The sequence below is a fragment of the Myotis daubentonii genome, chromosome 1, assembly GCF_963259705.1.
Source record: "Myotis daubentonii chromosome 1, mMyoDau2.1, whole genome shotgun sequence".
Taxonomy (NCBI): domain Eukaryota; kingdom Metazoa; phylum Chordata; class Mammalia; order Chiroptera; family Vespertilionidae; genus Myotis; species Myotis daubentonii.
The window spans coordinates 67,917,625-67,936,906 of NC_081840.1; the positions used below are offsets into that span (position 1 = coordinate 67,917,625).

Sequence of the window (19,282 nt, forward strand, 5' to 3'; positions counted from 1 at the left end):
GCTCTGACCAGGGCCCAGGCTGGGAGGCCTGCAACTGAGGTATATGTCCTTGACTGGAATTGAACCCAGGACCTTTCAGTCTGCAGGCTGACATTCTTTCCACTGAGCCAAACCGGCTAGGGTGCAATAGGACATTTTTAAACGTTAGAATTGAGTATGCTTTTGGAGAGGGCTGCAGAGACAGCTTGAGGTCTTTGGATGCCTTTGGAAGGGAGCAGAAAAAGGAGAGGGGCTGGTGAAAGGGGAGTGTCCCATGTGTGCCTTTGTGTGCGTGTGTGTGTGCACACGTGCGCGCACATGTGCAGGTGCACACAAAGCAAGGGATGAGCCCCTTTCACCTACATCCCTGTGCTTCACAAGTTCTATCTCGAGCCCTGACGTTATTTCGAGCAAGGATAAAAATATTTCGAAACCAGCCCCTTTTTGGGTCCTTTCTGGTGCTGAGGACTTTTTTTTTTTTTTTTTTTTTTTTTTTTTTTTACTGTTTCACATCCTTCTCTTTTTTATTTTATATTTAAATTTAAATTTTACTTTTCAATTACGCTTTAAATTTAATATTATTTTGTATTAGCTTCAGGTGTACAGCACAGTGGTTAGACAGTCACATAGTTTACAGTTTTCCCCTGTTTTCAGTACCGATCTTGGTGCTGAGGACTTAATAGTGCCTGCCCGGAGGTGTGAACCTTTCTGCAGGGGTGAGAGAGACTCACCTTCCACCTTTCCCTCTTGTGTGCCCTCGCCCAGCATCTGGTGGCCTCTGTAGCGCCAACTAATCTGCTGGAGCAAACATGACAGTTTACTCATTGCAGATTGTTGTGTGGCACCCTCAGGGCCGGGGCCAATAGAACCTGGAACGTGCAGACTTCAGTCTGTAAGAGTGGTCGCCTAGCAATACTGCTGTCAGCTTCTCACATGGGAGCTTCAGTGTCACCACTGGGTTCTGGCATTGACTGACTCCTACCTGCTCTCCTGCTGTGTGCTAAGCAGTTTCACACATGCATCTCCTGCTCATTGCAAATTGTCAGTTGTTAAGATTTCTCTCAACTAGTTGTTAGAAGTCAGCTAGTTGTTAGTGTTTCTATTTTACAGTTTAGAAATGTGAGGCTTTGAGAGGTAATTTGTCCAAATGGAACAGCTGGGGAGTGAGCAGGCTGGGATTTCACCTTAGAAACATCAGCCCCCCACTCTACTACTCTATGCTGTTGTGAAGGGTATTTCCTTTCCATTTAGGAGTTTCTGCTTTTTCCAAAAGATAGCATGCAGCCTCAGGAACACTTAACTTGGGGCACTTTGCCAAATGGAATAGAATGGCTGCGGGAAACAGCGTGAAGAAAGGGTGCTGGACACACACCTGAGATGCGGAGGAATGTCGCGGATTTGCATGGCTCACCAGCCCTCATTTTGTCCCTCAGTGGCTGCTGACTAGTAGGGTCTGCTCCTGCTGAAGGCCCTTAGACCTCAGGCCTGGTCATTACTGCCTGCCCAGAAGGAGGGCAGGCCCTCCTGTCTTTGCAGTGGATGTGCCTTAGAACTTAACACCATGCCATGACATCTTTCACACCTTGTGTTTCTCATTCTCTTTCTGTTTTATCTTGACACTCAAACTGAAGCTGACCTTGGCTTTCTCCCGTTGGCGCCAATGCATAGTCTCCCTCCAGCTCTGCTCCCTCTGACTGCCCTGGGCAAATGTCCTCCCAGGACTCCATGGATTTTCTCCTTTGCCTGCACCCCTCAAGACTTCCGAACCATCACTTTCCCTCCCAGGGCCTTGGCAGTGCTGGCGGAGCTCTGCAGCCCCTGCACCCTGCCAGCACCCTCCTGCCAGCTGCAGAAGCTGGTGTGGAGCTGCCAGGCCCACCCTGTGCAGCACCAGCTGCCACCCCAGAGCCCTGCCAGGACTTGGAAGCTGCTGCTTATTGCGACCCGTCTTAGTCTGGAACAGCAGAGCCTGAGCCAGATACGCTACCACTTAATTGGCAAAAGCAGCACCAGAGAAGCAGAAGTGGGGGGCGGGAGGAGGAAGGGAAACGAAGGAGGGAGAATATGAGAGATGTATTTTGATCTGTCACTGCTTGCTATTGTTTGATCTTGTGGGGCATTTTCAGAGAATCCATACGGGTGACTGCATTTCAGGGCAGAACTTCCAGGGGGAGGACAGGAAAGGCTTTATTCAGTGGCTCCTCTCCTCTCTTGACCAGAATCTACTCCAAGGCAGACTTGCACTTCTAGTTTGCATAAGCCTGTAAGTGGCCAGCTCAGATCTCAGTAGTGACTCACACCTCAGCAGCAATAGAGAAGGCCTGGGTGGGAGGCAGGAGGGGCCCGACGTGCCCGTGGGTGAATGAGGGCCGTGCAGTAACATCAGTAGTGATATCTGGATCCACAGCTGTGGGGGCAGCACAAGCCATATTAGATCCGCTCAGCCCAGCAGCAGGCAAGTGCACAGATCTGGGTGATGGGTAAACTGAGTCTGGTCACGTTGGAGCATTTTAATGTCAGAGCCGTTTGGTCCCTGGGCATGTTTGTGTTGCTAGAAAATTTCTTGTTCATTCAAGGAAATATTCAGTTTCCTTTTCCGATTCCGAAGGTACAGCATCATTGTGAGGGAGTCCCTTGTGTGGGTGGGGTTCAGCTGTGTCACCTCTAATTGAGGGATCCAGATGTTACAATAGTGAGATATTTCTCACAGCAAGAGGCAGAAAAGCTGTCCTCAGAGCAGCTGATAAGTGTGGCGGTGATCACACATCGAGGCCTCATGTTTCTGGAAAGCAGTAGTACTCATGGGCAGGGCCTGGGGGCCTGTGGGGCTCAGAGGACTACCCTGTAGGCTGTGTGATAGCTTCACCTTGTTTTAGCAGCAGTGCATGGCCTCCTTCATGCTCTCCTGACTGGGGTGAGTGGTGATCCTTTATCTTCCTTAACCCCTGCTGGCTATACTCCCCTTACCTGGCCTTAAATGAGCCCCTGATGAGGGTGGTCCTGTAGGGACCTCAGCACCACCACTAGCTGGCCCTGAAAATGCATGTTGAAGATCCAGGAGACAGAGTTCTGAGGTCACCTTCTCTTCAGTTGGGAGGTTTAGATGGTGTCAAGATAACTATTTAAAGTTCTAGCTAGGCAGCCCTAAGGACATACAGTTCTCCTCCTCCTCCTCCTCCTCCTCCTCCTCCTCCTCTTCCTCCTCCTCCTCCTCCTCCTCCACTTCCTCTTTCCCCCTCTTACCCCCCCCCGCCCCGATATTTTATTCCCATTGATTGTTAGAGAGTGGAAGGGAGGGGAGAGACACACAGAGAGAAATATCAATGTGAGAGAGACACATCAATTGGTTGCCTCCCTCACACACCCCGACTGAGGCCTGGGATCGAGTCTACAACTGAGGCACGTGCCTTTGACCGGAATCAATCCCATGACCTCTAGTCCGAGAGCTGACACTCTAACCACAATGGCAGGACTACAGATGTTCTTTAGGTTTAACTATACCAATTCTTTTCTAACTTGATTTATCTTCCAGCTGATCTCTTACTAAAGGGCTCTGGCCCAGGGCAAAGCATTTAAATAGCTAATGGCCTTGACTTCTGACTCCATCATGGGCCAACTTATCTATCTCTACATAGTGAAAATAGACTTTTCAAACTGAGTGCAGGGAAGACTGTGCAAATGATTTTCATAATTGTTACTATCCAGTAAACCAACAATCTGCATAGCAGCGGGAGTTATTTGCTCTAAAGGTATATTTCCCCAGGGAATTGGGCTGGGGGGGGAGATAGGTGGGTGGACCAGCCCCCTGTGACCAGAAAAAGTGCTCACCTCATTTCCAACAACCTCCTGGCCAACCTTTGCTTTGCTGGGAGTATGTGGGGCAGGAGGGCCAGCCTCCTTCCAGCTTCAGAGCTGGAACCCAAGCCTTATTGGAAAGGAAGTGATAGATGGAAGTGATAGAACCAGATGGAAATGGACTTATTGTCTCTGTTGCTAGAAAACAGCAATTGCGAGCAATCCTCAAATGATAAATTTCCCGCCAAATGGAAAAAATTAGAGTCCCTTTCACCAGTCATCCTGTTAGAAATCCAAGTAATGATGTTGGTCTAGGTCAACTCTGAGCACATCTGCATCCTTCTGACTCAGGTTACCAACTAAAGCAGAGTTCCTGGCCCCTTTGTACATTGCAGGAGTTGAGAACCCCATATCTTACTTCTAGTTTCTCCCATCCATGCCATTCTTCCCTTGTACACTGGGATCCTGCTGGCATCCCACCCCGCTTGTCCTTGTAAACAGAAGCAGAAAGCCCGCATTCCCGATGACATGGAGACCAGCTCCGGCGCCTGAGCTGAGAACCATCACAGAACGCTAGGGGCACAGCAGACTTTCACCAGGAAAGCCATCAGGCCAACCTTCCAAGCCCGTCTCTCCTAGCTGTTAGGGGAAGATCTGTGAGCTGGGCATGGGTGTGTCCTGCTCCACAGAGTTGACACCCAAGCCCCACATAAAAGCAGGCTTTCAACACCACTCTGACATTTATGAACTTACTTCAGAGCCGCTTGTCTTGACCTACTTCACACTCCATATTACTCTCCACAGATCCTCCCTGCTTCTGACCTGGGGGCTGACTCATTTTCCTGCTTACAGCCTTGCCTCAACACTCACTCCTAATGTTTTACATATTTTCTCTGGCAATGACCTTTGCTTCCTTTTTGACTAGAGCTCAGATTCTCCTTTGGCCAGAGAACCCTGACTATTTCTGGGTAAAAATATGCCAGATCTTTCCTGGCCCCTCGTACCATTGGTCCCTGGTATGGCCTCCTAAGAGCACTGTAGCTGCTGGACTTTGGACTTTATATGATTGGGGTAGACTTAGTTTAAGAACAGAATAGGGAGAGGGAGCTGGGAAGGGAAGGATGAATAGGGCCATTCATTCTTTTTATCATTAGCACCATTGATGGAGACTTTCACATGAGCACCAATTATTTTACTCCATGATGTTTAGACTTATTTAATTTCCAAGAGCCACAGAAAGTGATATGAACCCATTGAGCCTATATGAACCTATCAGGAGCATATTGACTTGATAGTGCTGCTCCATACTCCATCTGTATGTCATTCTATCCATGAGTGAATCCTTTCTGAGAAGTAATTCTGCTTTTATACCTCAATTAATTATGCAGTGAGTACTCAGATTGAATGAAATTGGTGAGGTTCTGAAACACTTTGATTGTTAGTCCTTTCGTTGGCTATACAACTTCATTAAGTGTTAGGTTCCATCTGATGGTTATTTACTTCATAGCAATTATAGTTTAACATCATGGTAGATTTTTTGGGGGGGTTCCCTGCTCTGCTTATGCCTTCTTCTTTGGGAAATCTCCCTTACCCACAGCCCTGCCAATAACTTAGACTTGGGTGGCCACTTGAAACTGACATTGTCAGTTCATAATCTGGTCAGTGGCCAACCAAGTTATCTTGCTTGAAAATTTGAGTTGATGGACATAGAGACCATTGTCAGTCATTGGTTGGTGCCAGATTCTTAAGGTCATGTTGAATGAGGACCAAAGTCAGTTCATGCCACATGGACAAGCTGAGGCTGTGAGAGAGGAGAAACCAGCAATAAGCAGAGACAGCTGGTTTGCAGAGAGGAGGATATATCAGACAAACAGCAGGTTAAGAGACCACACAAGGGACTCAGTAAGAGCATGCCTTTGGCTCTAGGTGGCTTCTCAGATCCAAACCTCAAAGGCCTATTCAAACTTCATTTCCTGCTTGTCGGTATCCATGAGATGACTTCTCAGATCCTACAACACTCACCTCTACCACCCGAGATAGTTTTTCAGAGAAGCAAAAGATAAAGGAGTTCATTGCCTGCCTTTTCTTTCTCTCTCTCTTTTTTTTAGATAAGGATTTCTGTTCCTTATGGCTAAAAAACCTTGACAAAAACAAATTGCTACCCAGGTGTTGCCAGCAGTGGCTGCAACAGAGAGTTGTAAACTTATATCTTGGTAATTAAACAAAGGGTGGGATGTTTTCCAGTTGCTTATTTTGAAGGAGAACTTGATGTCATTGAAAGCTATTTATATCTATACTCTTGTTGTTAATCATTTAGGACACTGGCTTTCCACCAGATTCTCACTTGTGATAATCATATTGGCTTTATAGGGTGGGTCTTTAGGAATTCAGCAATTGTGGGGGAAAAACAACCCACCCAACATTGGACATAAGCTTACATCAAAGGACACAGTTGCTTCGGCTAGTTTATAGTGGTGGACTTTCTGATTATCTGCACCAGAGACGTAATCTTAATTGCCTTGTCAACAAATCCAGTGCCCAAATAACTGGAGGTTTTTATGGCTGGGGAAACTCCTGATATATAGCAGGGGTGAGGATGAGGTAATCTATGGGCTGTGATCCATCTCCAGCAATTACAAGTTGTACTCATATTTAGCTCCTACACCAACATGGTATTTATCTGGGTGGAGAAGTGTAAATAGTAGGCACCCTGGGAATGGAGCTGGGCTTATCTTCTTTGTTTTTCTGAAATGAGCCAAAAGAGAGGGCACTATATAAGTTTGCATAAGATACTAAGCTAGTCTGGGTAAGAAAAACCAAAGTTAAGTGAAATACTCTACAGGAAGAGATTTTAATATCTGAGGGGATGGACAGAAAAGTGAATGCCAGTTGGGAAAAGGATATTTAGAGAATGGTAGAGGGAGAACTCATCTATAGTGAGAGGCTATATAGCCTAGTAGTTAAGCACATGCACTCTAGTCTCAGACCTAGATTCAAATCCCAGGTCCAACATCTTACTAGCCATAGGACCGAGGATGGGTTACTTAATTTCTCAGTTTCTTCATTTATAAAATGGGAATAACAATATACCTACCTCATAGGTTTGCTGTGAAGATTAAAGGAATTGATAAATGTAATATGCACCACAGCAGGTGGTGAATAAATGCTGGTTACCCCTATTCTGTATGACACCACCTGGTGTGCCAATAAAGCCAGCAAAATGCAGGAGAAATAATGCCCCAGTGTTCTATATTTTTTTCCTGATGAGAAAATCCAATACATTTACTCGCTGGCTGTGGAATGTGTGTATTTTGGCTAAAACAAGAAAGAAGATCCATAAAAAGGCTACTAAATGAAGATGGGAAGAGAGGGGCTTTCATATAAGGAGAGAAAATAGATTGGGCTCTGGTCTGGGAAAATGAAGACTGAGAAGCACTATGATGAATTTCATGAAGGACAGGAATAGCATGAATAACTTGTTTTTGAAATATGGGAAAATTAGAATTGGCGTGAAAGACGAATACTTTGAGGTGAATACTTGAACAGATGGTTACTTGACTGTGCTTGCACAGTGAGTCGTTCAGTTATGGAGCTCGCTAGCTCAGGAGCTTCAGAGCAATCTGGATGCAGGGTATGTGCTCTGGTTCCTTAACTATCAAGGGTAGTCAGGGGTGTCCCTGATAGAGCCCTAGTTTCGTCCAGTTCAGCATATAGTAATTTGTATTAGTGTAGTATTTAGCCATTTCAAAACACTCAGCAACTTCAGTTCATTTGATTCCCATGGCACTGATTTACTATACAGAATTTACACTGTGGGCAAGGGAATCAGAAGGTGAGGAAGATGACTTGTGTTGAGGGTCCTGATCTATATTGCCACCCAGAAGCACTGCAATTAAATTAATTTAATTTGGGGGCTTAATATAATTAGGTCATTTATAATGTTTTGAGACCAGAGAATGTTTAGTTATTTTTTGAGTTCAGGATTGGTATTGTGAATAAATTAAAGAAAAAAGTTCACTTTTTATTATGGTTTTTATAAATTCTACTCAGGCAACATTCTAATGTCAATAGAATGGCTTATTCTTTTTATTTTATTTTTTAATTTAATTTTATTGTTTAAAGTATTACAGATAGTAGTACATATGTCTCCCCCTTTTCCCCCCATTGACCTTCCCCTGGCCTCCCCTACACCCGTGGCACATGCCTTCACCCCCCCGCCCCAGTGTCTTGTGTCCATTGGTTATGCTTATATGCATAGAACAGCTTATTCTTATATTTATTTTTACTTTTAGAGCATTTGTTCATAAAAACTAATTTTATAGCTAGCAGTCAATTTAGAGATAATCTTTTTCAATTCTTCATTTTACAGCAGGAGATGGGTTCCTTAGGTGACATGCACAAGGTGGCAAAGCTTGGGTCAAAGCCCACATTCTAATCTATGTTTTCTTTCCATCAGGTGTCTTCCCCTAGAACCGTGGTTGGGAAACTGCGGCTCGCAAGCCACATGCGGCTCTTCGGCCCCTTGAGTGTGGCTCTTCCTAAGCCTTAGGAGTACCCTAATTAAGTTAATAACAATGTACCTACTTATATAGTTTAAGTTTAAAAAATTTGGCTCTCAAAAGAAATTTCAATCGTTGTACTGTTGATATTTGGCTTTGTTGACTAATGAGTTTGCCAGCCACTGCCCTAGAGCAGTGGTTCTCAACCTTCCTAATGCCGCGACCCTTTAATACAGTTCCTCATGTTGTGGTGACCCCCAACCATAAAATTATTCTCATTGCTACTTCATAACTGTAATTTTGCTACTGTTATGAATCGTAATGTAAATATCTGATATGCAGGATGTATTTTCATTGTTGCAAATTGAACATAATTAAAGCATAGTGATTAATCACAAAAACAATATGTAATTGTATATGTGTTTTCCGATGGTCTTAGGCGACCCCTGTGAAAGGGTCGTTTGACCCCCAAAGGAGTCGCGACCCACAGGTTGAGAACTGTTTCCCTAGAGGATCAGGAAGATGTGGTTGAGCTTATTTCTGCACACACACAGACTCAAATGTGTTATGCTTGAACTTGGAGTGCCCAGAAGCAGATTTACACCAGGAAAGGCCTCTCACTTTTTTTTTGTTGTTTGTTTTTTTAAAAAATATATTTTATTGAGTTTTTACAGAGAGGAAAGGAGAGAGATAGAGAGTTAGAAACATCGATGAGAGAGAAACATCGACCAGCTGCCTCCTGCACACTCCCCACTGGGGATGTGCCCGCAACCAAGGTACATGCCCTTGACCAGAATCGAACCCGGGACCTCTCAGTCTGCAGGCCGACGCTCTATCCACTGAGCCAAACCGGTTTTGGCATTTTTTGTGTTTTAATAGTTTTATTTAAGATATCACATTTCCCACTTTATAATACAGTGCTTCTGCAGTGCATTATTTCCTTTCCCTGTGCACATAGTCCACACTCAAGTATCAAGAATGCCCAGTTATTTACTATGCAGCTGCTCAACTTTTAAAACTGCCTTGGAATTTGCTACAAATTTTGATCCTTCGATATTATGTGTGGGACAATGCTAAATCTATGCTGGAGGTTGGCTTAATCAATCTCTTTGGTGATGGACCTAGAGGAGGCACCACCAGATAGATGGAGGGGCTCCACCACCAGGGAAGCCCAGGCATTCCTCCTGGCATGGTGCCTGCACTCTGGTGCAGCTCGGTAATGATGAGGTCGCAGACATTTCCCAACTCTTTCTGCTCATGTTCAAAATTATCAAGCCAGCTGATATCATTGTACTCATCAAGAATCTTCTGTTTGTTCTCATCATTGATCTTGCCTTGAAGTTTTTCATCTTCATCAGTTGCTTTCAGGTTGAACGCATAGGATTCAAGTAAATTCTTGGAAGATACCTTGTCCTACTGCTTCTAATCTTCAGCTCTGTACTTCTTAGATTCCTGGATCATGTGCTCAACCTCTTCCTTGCTCAGATAACTCTCTCTCTTTTTTAAAATTTAAGTTCTTTATTGTTGAAAGTATTACATGAGTCTCCTTTCCCCCCATTGACCTCTCCCTGCCCGCTCCCACTCCCCTAGCACATGCCCTCACCCCCTACTGTCTATGTCCATTGGTTATGCTTATATGCATGCATAGAAGTCTCTTACCTCCACTCCCACCCTCCCCTTCCTTCTTTATATCCCAAAGAAGGCCCCTCTCTGAGGTTTGATGGTCTGTTCGACGTTTTTATATCTCTGGATCTATTTTTGTTCATCAGTTTATGTTGTTCATTATATTCCACAAATGAGTGAGTATATGTGATATTTATCTTTCTCTGACTGTCTTATTTTGCTTAGCATAATGCTCTCCATGTCCATCCATGCTGTTGCAAATGATGAGTTCTTTCTTTTTTTAGAGCAGCGTAGTATTCCATTGTGTAGATGAACCACAGGTTTTTAATCCACTCATCTGCTGATGGGCACTTAGGCTGTTTCCAAATCTTAGCTATTATAAATTGTGCTGCTATGAACATAGGGGTACATATATCCTTTCTGATTGGTGTTTATGATTTCTTGGGATATATTCCTAGAAGTGGGATTACTGGGTCAAATGGGAGTTCCATTTTTTACTTTTTTGAGGAAACTCTATACTGTTTTCCACAGTGGCTGCACCAGTCTGCATTCCCACCAGCAGTGTACGAGGGTTCCATTTTCTCCACATCCTTGCCAGCACTTGTTGTTTGTTGATTTGTTGATGATAGCCATTCTGACAGGTATGAGATGGTACCTCATTGTTGTTTTGATTTGCATCTCAGATGATTAGTGACTTTGAGCATGTTTTCTATATGTCTCTTGGCCTTCTGTATGTCCACTTTAGAGAAATGTCTATTTAGGTCCTTTGCCCATTTTTTGATTGGATTGTTTATCTTCCTTTTGTTCAGTTGTATGAGTTCCCTATAAATTTTGGAGATTAAACCCTTATCAGATATAACATTGGCAAATATGTTCTCCCATGCAGTGGCCATCTTGTTGTTTTGTTGATGGTTTCTTTTGCTATGCAGAAGCTTTTTATCTTGATGTAGTCCCATTTGTTTATTTTCTCCTTAGTTTCCATTGTCCTAAGAGATGTATCAGTAAAGATATTGCTATGAGGTATGGCTCAGACGACTCTTGTTGTTAGTGATGGCAATTTTATTCCCTTTTCCTGTACTCTTATCCATAGCAGACATATTGAGAATGCCGTTGGCATCAATATCAAAAGTCACTTCAATCTGAAGAACACCACGAGGTGCAGGAGGTATGCCTGTGAGTTCAAACTTGCCACTCAGGTGGTTATGCATCATTACCAGGTTGCACGCTCACTGTCATAAACCTGAATGAGCACACGGGACTGGTTGTCAGAGGTAGGTCGTGGAGGTCTGTGTCTGCATGGTAGGAACGGTAGTATTGTGCTTGATGAGAACCGTCATGACTCCACCAGCAGTCTCAATGCCAAGGGAAAGAGGAGTATCATTCAACAGCAGCAAATCTTGAACATTTTCGGATTTGTCTCTAGATAGGACGATTGCCTGGACAGCTGCACCATAAGCAACAGTATCATCTAGGTTGATGTGATGCTCTTACTCAACTCTTTTCCATTGAAGAAGTCCTGTAGCAGTTTCTGAACCTTGGGATATGGGTAGAACCACCCATCAGGACAATATTATGGATCTGGGACTTGTCAAGCTTGGCATCCCAAAGAAGGCCCCTCACTGAACCTTGAGTGGAGAGAGGGAGCTAGGCTGCAATCAGGAAACATCCTCTATAACAAAACCCTAATATGCAAATCGACTGAATGGTGGAATAACTGGTCGCTATGAACTGACCACCAGGGGGTAGACACTCAACATAGGAGCTGCCTCCTGGTGGTCAGTGCGCTCCAACAGGGGGAGCACTGCTCAGCCAGAACTGGGCTCATGGTTGGTGAGCGCAGTGACAGTGGTGGGAGCCTCTGCGGCAGTACTAAGGAGCGGCAAGCTGCGTAGTAGAGAGCAGCAAGCAGGTGGGTGGTAAGGAGCGAGGGGTCCCAGACTGAGAGAAGGCACAGGCCAGGCTGAGGACTCCCCCCCCCCTCCCCACCACACACACACACACACACACACACACACACACACACACACTCCTCCAGTGCACGAATTTCGTACACTGGGCCTCTAATTTCTTTATAAGCATTTCTGGTAAATGATGTAAACAGCTGGTATACGAAATGGACTAGACTCTCCAAGGCTCCAGTAACTTGTGATATTTCAAATTCTAAAAAAAAAACCAAACCCTCACTTTGTACCTATTTTATATTTATAATTTTATATTCTTTTTCTTAAAGGTGTACCCTCCCCTTACTCCAAGATTATATACATTTCAGCCTCCATGAAACCTGGATTTGCTTCTTTATGTCCAAAGATATCATTGGTTGGGAATTTCATTTAAATATTTCAGATTTTTATTTTTAAATTCATTTTTATTAAATATATGATAACATTTAAATTAATTTTATATTTTAAGTTAATTTTAATTATTACTAATCAAAAATTAAAGCACTATGTTTTAACAAAAATGGCAGCTCCTTGCTCCCCTTCTCTACCTCTTAGTTTGTCTCTAGAATCATCACTTTTAATTCCTCTAGATGTTCTCCCTACTGTTTACCTCTATCTTGTTTCATGATAACTTGTTCTTTTAATTGATCAATTTTATATCTATTTATAATGATAGGAAATTTTATATTAGTGGTGCTGTTATTATTGACATGACTTCCTGTGATGGTAGCTAAGAATTTAACTTCGTCACTCCAAACATCCCTTTTCTCTCCTCCCATTTTCCCTAACCAGTTAAATCACAGCTTTTGGTTTCCTCAAGCATCACTGTTCATATTATGATGACTGTATAAATATTATAGCAAAAACAAGTAGTATCCTATGGCATCCTTTCTTGTACAACTTTTTGTCCTAGAGTTAATAATTACCTTATTTTCTTTTGCTTAATTTTCTGTGTTATCTGTCTGAAATACTACCTTTCTTTTCATACAGCTTTTTGTTCACAGAGTTCATAATTGCTTTGTTTTTACTTATTTTTTGCATGTCTAGCCAAATACATCATCAGAACTGTCAACCGGCTATCTTATCAATATTTGTGGAAGTGGCCAAACATATCAGATAATCTACCAATCTCCCCCTCTCCCCTAGACCTCCTTCCATAATTCTTCATCCTCTTGCTCCAGTATGGACTGATTTTTTCCTAGCATTTGGAAATTTCATACGATAAGCCTTCGGTGAGGATGACACTTAGTGGACCCTTTCTGAATCCTAGGAATTGCCTAGCCATTATGAACTATTTTACATAAGCAGATTTTGAAGGGTATTTTAAGTATCCTGTACCATATAAGGATGGCCTTCATTTGATAGTTGACTAGGTTTACATGGTAGGGTGAGGGGAGTGCTCCTAATGGATAAAGCACCACACCTGGATGCCCGAAATCTAGTGAATGAAGTAGGATTTGTGAATATATAATTCAGTTCCTATTTTTTTTGACAGGTTTGTTAACCTTAGGGTGAATTACATGAATTTTGAACCCCAGATAATTGTTAAGAATATATTCCCAGGCAAATTCTTATTACTCTCAAACTCATAATGACACTTGCCACTATGAGAACTAGTTTTTAATTTATAGAAGTTAAATATAATTTTATAACACATGCTATATTTTAAACTCATGATACAAAATTTGTTTTGCATACTATTTTTTATTAGCTGCATTAGGAGCATTTCACAGTAATGAGGAATTGACTATACCAGTTCCAATAGTAGCATTTCCCTCCCTTCCCCTACCCCCAGTACTTTACATATGCAGAATATTTGGTTAAATCTTATGGTGTACCACAAAATAGGCCAATAGCATTGTCTAACTATGGTGAAGTAGAACTTAAGGCCATTGCAATTAATATTTAGGTTTTCTTATGGGGACTTTCTGTTCTTTGATAATTCATTCCCCTGTAAAGGAGGATTAAAGTTTTTCTAGATAATACACGATGTAAATTAGTGATAGCCCAGCCTGTGTAGCTCAGTGGTTGAGCATCCACCCAAGAACTAAGAGGTTTCTGGTTTGATTCCCGGTAAGAGCACATGCCTGGGTTGCAAGCTCAATCCCCAGTTGGAGTGTACAGGAGGCAGCCTATTGATGTTTCTATCTCTCTATCCTTCTTCTTTCCTCTCTCTATAAAATCAATAAAAACATATTTTAAAAAATCAAAGATGGTGCTGATTTTTTAGAGGATTTTTTTTCAGTGTGATTCAATATATTTTAATCCCGTTCTTTTTGAGATTGTTGTAATTCAAGTGGCATGCTGTTTAGTTGAATCCTTGTAGAACATTGCCCTACACTTTTATTTGATATTTTATTTCCTGAGAATATCTCTGGAAGAAAAAATGTTTTTAAATTCTTAAGATGTTGGTTGAAACACCCAGCCCTATAACCTCACAAGCAGGAATTAAATGTGTTTGATCATATCCTTCTCCCAGAATGCACTGCTATTGGAATGCCCCTGACCTCTGTCTAGACCTGCAGCTTTGACACAACTATACATTTCAGGATGCACCACCCTTTCACCCTTCCTTTTCTGTCTTCAGTGGTATTATCTGCTGAGAGTTGTGGACAGACATAAGAGTGATGAATCCCCAGGGGCGGATGTAATCTGCCCTGTTTGCCCGAGATTTTTTTCCAGTTAAGGAATTGGGTGGTGATAGGGTTCCCACTGAAGAGCAGGGGTGGGGAGGGGGGCAGAGAAACAACTACTGGAGATTATGGCAGGATTCCTGGCTCTTTATCAAAGAGGTGGTTGCTCATTTCCCTGCTTGATGTTCCAAGATTTATAAAATTGAAGGTGCTTTCTAATAACTCCATTTCAGCTCAAGTTACTGATATGTGTCCAGTGTTACTGGTTTATTTGGTGAAGTAATTAATTTCCATCAGTGCTGTGGGACTTTTCCCTGTATTTTAGTATGTGGTTGATTCTAATCTTATTTTCTAGGGATGCTGTACATTTCTCCTGCAGTTTTGGATACCTTATAATGAATGATTCTGCTATTTGAGTGTTTTGTGTAAGGGGTTTCAGGGCACTTGGATTTGTATTGTATTACTGGAAGCTCACCAGAAATAAATGTTTACTCAGTTGACTATGAAAACTTTTGGCTTGTTTCATCAGTTAGATTCAGCATCACTTCTCTCTGAGGAACAGTTAAGGCGTCTTCTGGATGAATGCACATTCAAACAAAAATCCATGACTGGACTTTCTTCAGAAAGAGAAAAGGAAGACATTGAGGATATAACACCTGAGTCCCCCCAGCTTTCCAGATCTGTCCTCTCTGAGTTACTAACTGAGTCAGAAACAAAGGTCAGAAGCACCAAGGTGGGAGATGCAGATGTGCCCGAGAATGCAGAATGTGACACATCCATAGGCTACTATCTCAGCAAAGCCCTGACTGGGCATCACGTGTCACAGGCTCTTGTCATTGAAGCTGAGAACATGAAATGCCTCCAGTTTCCCCGAGACAAGGTTATTCGTGACACAGAGGACTATTTTATGTCGAAGACTCTTGGCATTGGAAGACTGAGAAGGCCTTCTTTTTTGGATGATCCACTATATGGCATCGATGTGAGCCTTTTCTCTGAAGTCCAACATCTGAAACCCAGACCTTCAGGGAAACCACAAACAGGTAAGGCTTGGACGGTGAATAATTCTTACTCAGTAGCTCAATATACGGGTATTGTAAGTTAACGTAAAGTAAGGTATGGAGGTATGTTTGTGAGTCATAGGTGGTGTCAATTAAGAGCATACAAACATAACATTTATCGGTGTTCATAGGAGATCAAGATTGTGGTTAGTACTCTTATGAAATACATTGTTCTTAATGGTAATTCATACATGTTCTTTTTAAAAAATATACGTTCTTTTACTGGTTTGTAATGTTATATAAATTTCAGGTACCTAATATTTTAATTCAATATTTGTATATGCTACAAAGTGATCACCACCAAAAATCTAGTTACCATCCTTTACCCCATAACTGACCCCCTTCACTCACTTCACATACCTGAACTTCTTTCCCCTTTGCTAATCACCTATCTGTTCTCTGTACCTATGAGGCTTTTTGTTTTTTTGTTTTGTTTTATCTGTTCCCTTGTTTGTTTTTTTAGATTCCACATATGAGTGGAATCATATGGTATTTGTCTTTCTCCATCTGACTTATTTCACTTAGCACAATGACCTCAAGGTACATCCATCAGTGTTGTCGCAAATGGCAAGATTCTCTTATCTTTTTTTTCCCTGTTACCTTTTAATGGCTGAGTAGCATTCCATTGTATATATGTGTAACAGTATACAGTGGGGCCTTGACTTACGAGTTTAATTCATTCCGTGACGGAGCTTGTAACTCCAATTACTCGTATGTCAAATCAAAAAGTGAACGAGTGAGACACGTGATGCTGGGCTGATGTTGTGGTGTTCACTGTGACGTTCGCTGCGCCAACTAGCGGTGGGGTATCTGAAGCTGGCTCGTAACCCGAATTTTAGCTCGCAACTCAAATCAAAAAATCTGCCGAGAGACGGCTCGTATCTTGAAAAACTCGTTAGTCAGGACACTCGTAAGTCAAGGCCCCACTGTACATCATTTTTATCTAATTACCAATGGACACTTAAGTTAATATTCTTGATGGTTATTGAGAAAACAATGTTGATTTCAATGGAAAAAAGAAATTGATTTAATTTGGTAGAAGGGATTTGAATAGATTTGCTTTGTATTTCAATTTGCAGGCTTCAGTGATGAAAATTTGTTCCAAGGAATGAATTTGTAAAGTGCCATATATTATTGTGGTTTTATTAGTCTCTGTAGGCCGACTCCCATTCCAGCTACTTGTATGCTCTCAGGTATTTTGTCTTGATCCAATGGTGCATCTCACAGTGGTACAGTGACACAGGATACAAATACTACAGGCGGTTTTTTGACATAAACAAATATTGAATTATTTATCTATGGTAGAAGTCTAACATATTCTATGTTGTATTTGGTGAATCTATCTAAATAGCTTCAACTTTTCCTCTAATGTAGATCACTCTAAAATATATTGTCTGTTACATCTAAATCTATCTATTACTTATTAAACCTATCATCTATTAATTCGGAACGAATTCCTCTGTCCTGTATTTCTACCTCCCTGCTAGACTTCATCTGGATATGGCCCCGAACTGATTTCCTCGTCTTTCTCTCTCAGCTCAGATTTTCCTCTTGATCTTTGTTTCCTTAATCACCCAGGCTCAAAAGTCAGAGTCATTATCTTTCCTCTCCCTTGCTTCCCACTTGCAACCTTCAAATATTATTTTTCTATTCCTGCATATCTCCAATACCTACCTCTTCCTTAGTCTTCCTGCTACCTCACTGGACCAATATGAGAACCCTCCCTGCCTCTGGTCTCTCCCCTCCTCTGGCCATTGTCCACCACCACTACACAAATTCCCCCAAGTACAGCTTTGACAACCACACCTCCCAGCTCAAAGAGCTTCCATGGCTCTCCACTGCCTGCTGCACGGAATCTGAATTCTTTCCCCCACTGTTCAAGGCCTCCACAATCTGACATGAAGTTCTCTTCCTAATCAATTTCTGACTAGTCCCCTGAATGTTATTCAGGTTATAGCTGATCTGGTCTCAGGGTTTTCTGTGCTTTCCTGTGCCTCTGCTGTTGCCAGACCCTTTTCTTCTCATAAATGTTCAGGCACTGACCTTTTCAATGATAACTGAATTCCAACCCCATCCACTCTGAATGTAACCTTCCTGGTCCCCCTTTTTAAATATTTTATTTTTCCTCTGAGTGTCCCAGAGCATCAGGTCATTTTACACATACTGTCTTCACCTTGTTATGCATGCACAGGTCTCTTCCTTAAAATTGTTTACCTTCTTTGAGGGCAGAGGTTCTACCTTCTGATTCATTGTTACACCTTCTGTAACAGTGCCCAAAGTGCTGCTCTAAACTTAATGCCTGTTAAATAAATGAAATAATTTAAATTATCCATGTTTAGAATGATATACTGAAAATATGGTTCACATTTATTCCTCCTCTCCATTGCTTCCCACTTGCAGCCTTCAAATATTATTTTTTCTGCTCCTGCATATCTCCCAATACCTACCTCCTTAGGTATCACTAAAGATTTTTGTAGGGTTCACATTCTGTGTTCAGATTTGGAACTTTTGTATTTTTTTAATGAAATTTCACAAGCTCTAAGTTTTTATCCAGCTTTGCAATTTACTGACAACATGGATTTCAGTGAGATGGGTGTGTGTGGTCTGTCTTCTCCCACCAAGATCTTCACTTAACAAATAAATGAAAGAACAAAATAGGAAAATTTTTTGTTCTGCTCTGAAATTGCAGTGTATTTTCTTTCTTTTGAAACAAAGGGTTTTTATTAGAGAGAAAGTACCTGCATCTCCTCTTTGTTTGCTCCAATCATACTTACTAAATTGGATGTGATGATTTGTTGTATGTGGGGTCTCAGTACCATGGGATCAGTGTGTTTGTGGAGGTGGAGGATGGGAGGAAAGAAGGGTTAGAACCATGCTTTGCTAAGATATGACTTTACTTCCATGTGCACGTGAGTCACACTGATGTTCTGAGTAGAACATGGAATGAAGTAGATGTTAAAGTGACTTAATGGAAAGGTAGCTTAGCTCTAACTCCACAGAACATGCCTCCGATGGCAGCAGATAATCCTACTGGATTATAATAACCCTTGTGCGGATGGAGGATTAAGATGGCGTAGATGTGAATATATGAACCGTATTTTGTTTTCTGTTTATTACACAATAAACTTTAAGGAATATGTTAGCATATCTGAAGTTGGAGTTTTTATTTTATTTTACTAACCTCAGCATTTACAATGATTAAAATAACTTGCTAAGCAAGTCTATTCTAAAATGCTAAATTGTAATTTATATAATGGCATTAAAAACTAATTTAAGTTGTGGCATTGAAAAATAAGGATTTGCTTCACAGCTATATTAAGTTTTCAATGTGAAATACATAATTTTTCATGTTTATGCTTTAAACTTAGTGGTGACTACTTTTGTTTGAATTTTATGAGGTCCAGTAATTTAGTGTTGTACTCACTCACTGACGGGGTTCTAGAGGATCCATCAATGGCATCTTTCCTCCTCCATCCAGATCTGAGAGATAATAGATGGGTTCCAATGAATGGAGATCAAGGAGGTCAGCTTTATTGATGGTGAAATGTAAGGGGCCAAACAGTCTTCCTAATGTTCCGCCTTCCCAAACAAACTTTCACACCCAGTCAGTGGCAGAGGTGAAAATCACAAGCCTCACCTTTGGAACCAGGAGTATGGAGAGGCACAGAAGCACCTCTGGTGCCAGGTGCTGATTTCCTTGGAGGAAGGTGCTAACCAGCGGTTCTCAACCTGTGGGTCGCGACCCCTTTGGTGGT

General features: G+C 42.0%; 1 protein-coding gene, 1 long non-coding RNA gene and 1 pseudogene across 2 annotated transcripts in view; 1 reads left to right on the forward strand and 2 right to left on the reverse strand.

The window, feature by feature from the left end:
* Positions 1-19,282, forward strand: part of FSIP1 (fibrous sheath interacting protein 1) — a 195,083-nt gene that overhangs the window by 163,188 nt on the left and 12,613 nt on the right. Inside the window, exon 11 of the mRNA XM_059673244.1 lies at positions 14,999-15,509. Within this exon, the coding sequence (XP_059529227.1) occupies positions 14,999-15,509 (511 nt within the window). The remainder of the gene's footprint in view (positions 1-14,998; positions 15,510-19,282) is intronic.
* Positions 10,720-12,462, reverse strand: LOC132227910 (heat shock cognate 71 kDa protein-like; annotated as a pseudogene).
* On the reverse strand, positions 16,463-19,029 carry LOC132220186 (uncharacterized). The gene is made up of 3 exons (XR_009449739.1): positions 18,952-19,029; positions 17,701-17,826; positions 16,463-16,780 (listed from the first exon to the last, which is right to left on the reverse strand). It is a non-coding gene; the product is annotated as an uncharacterized LOC132220186 (long non-coding RNA).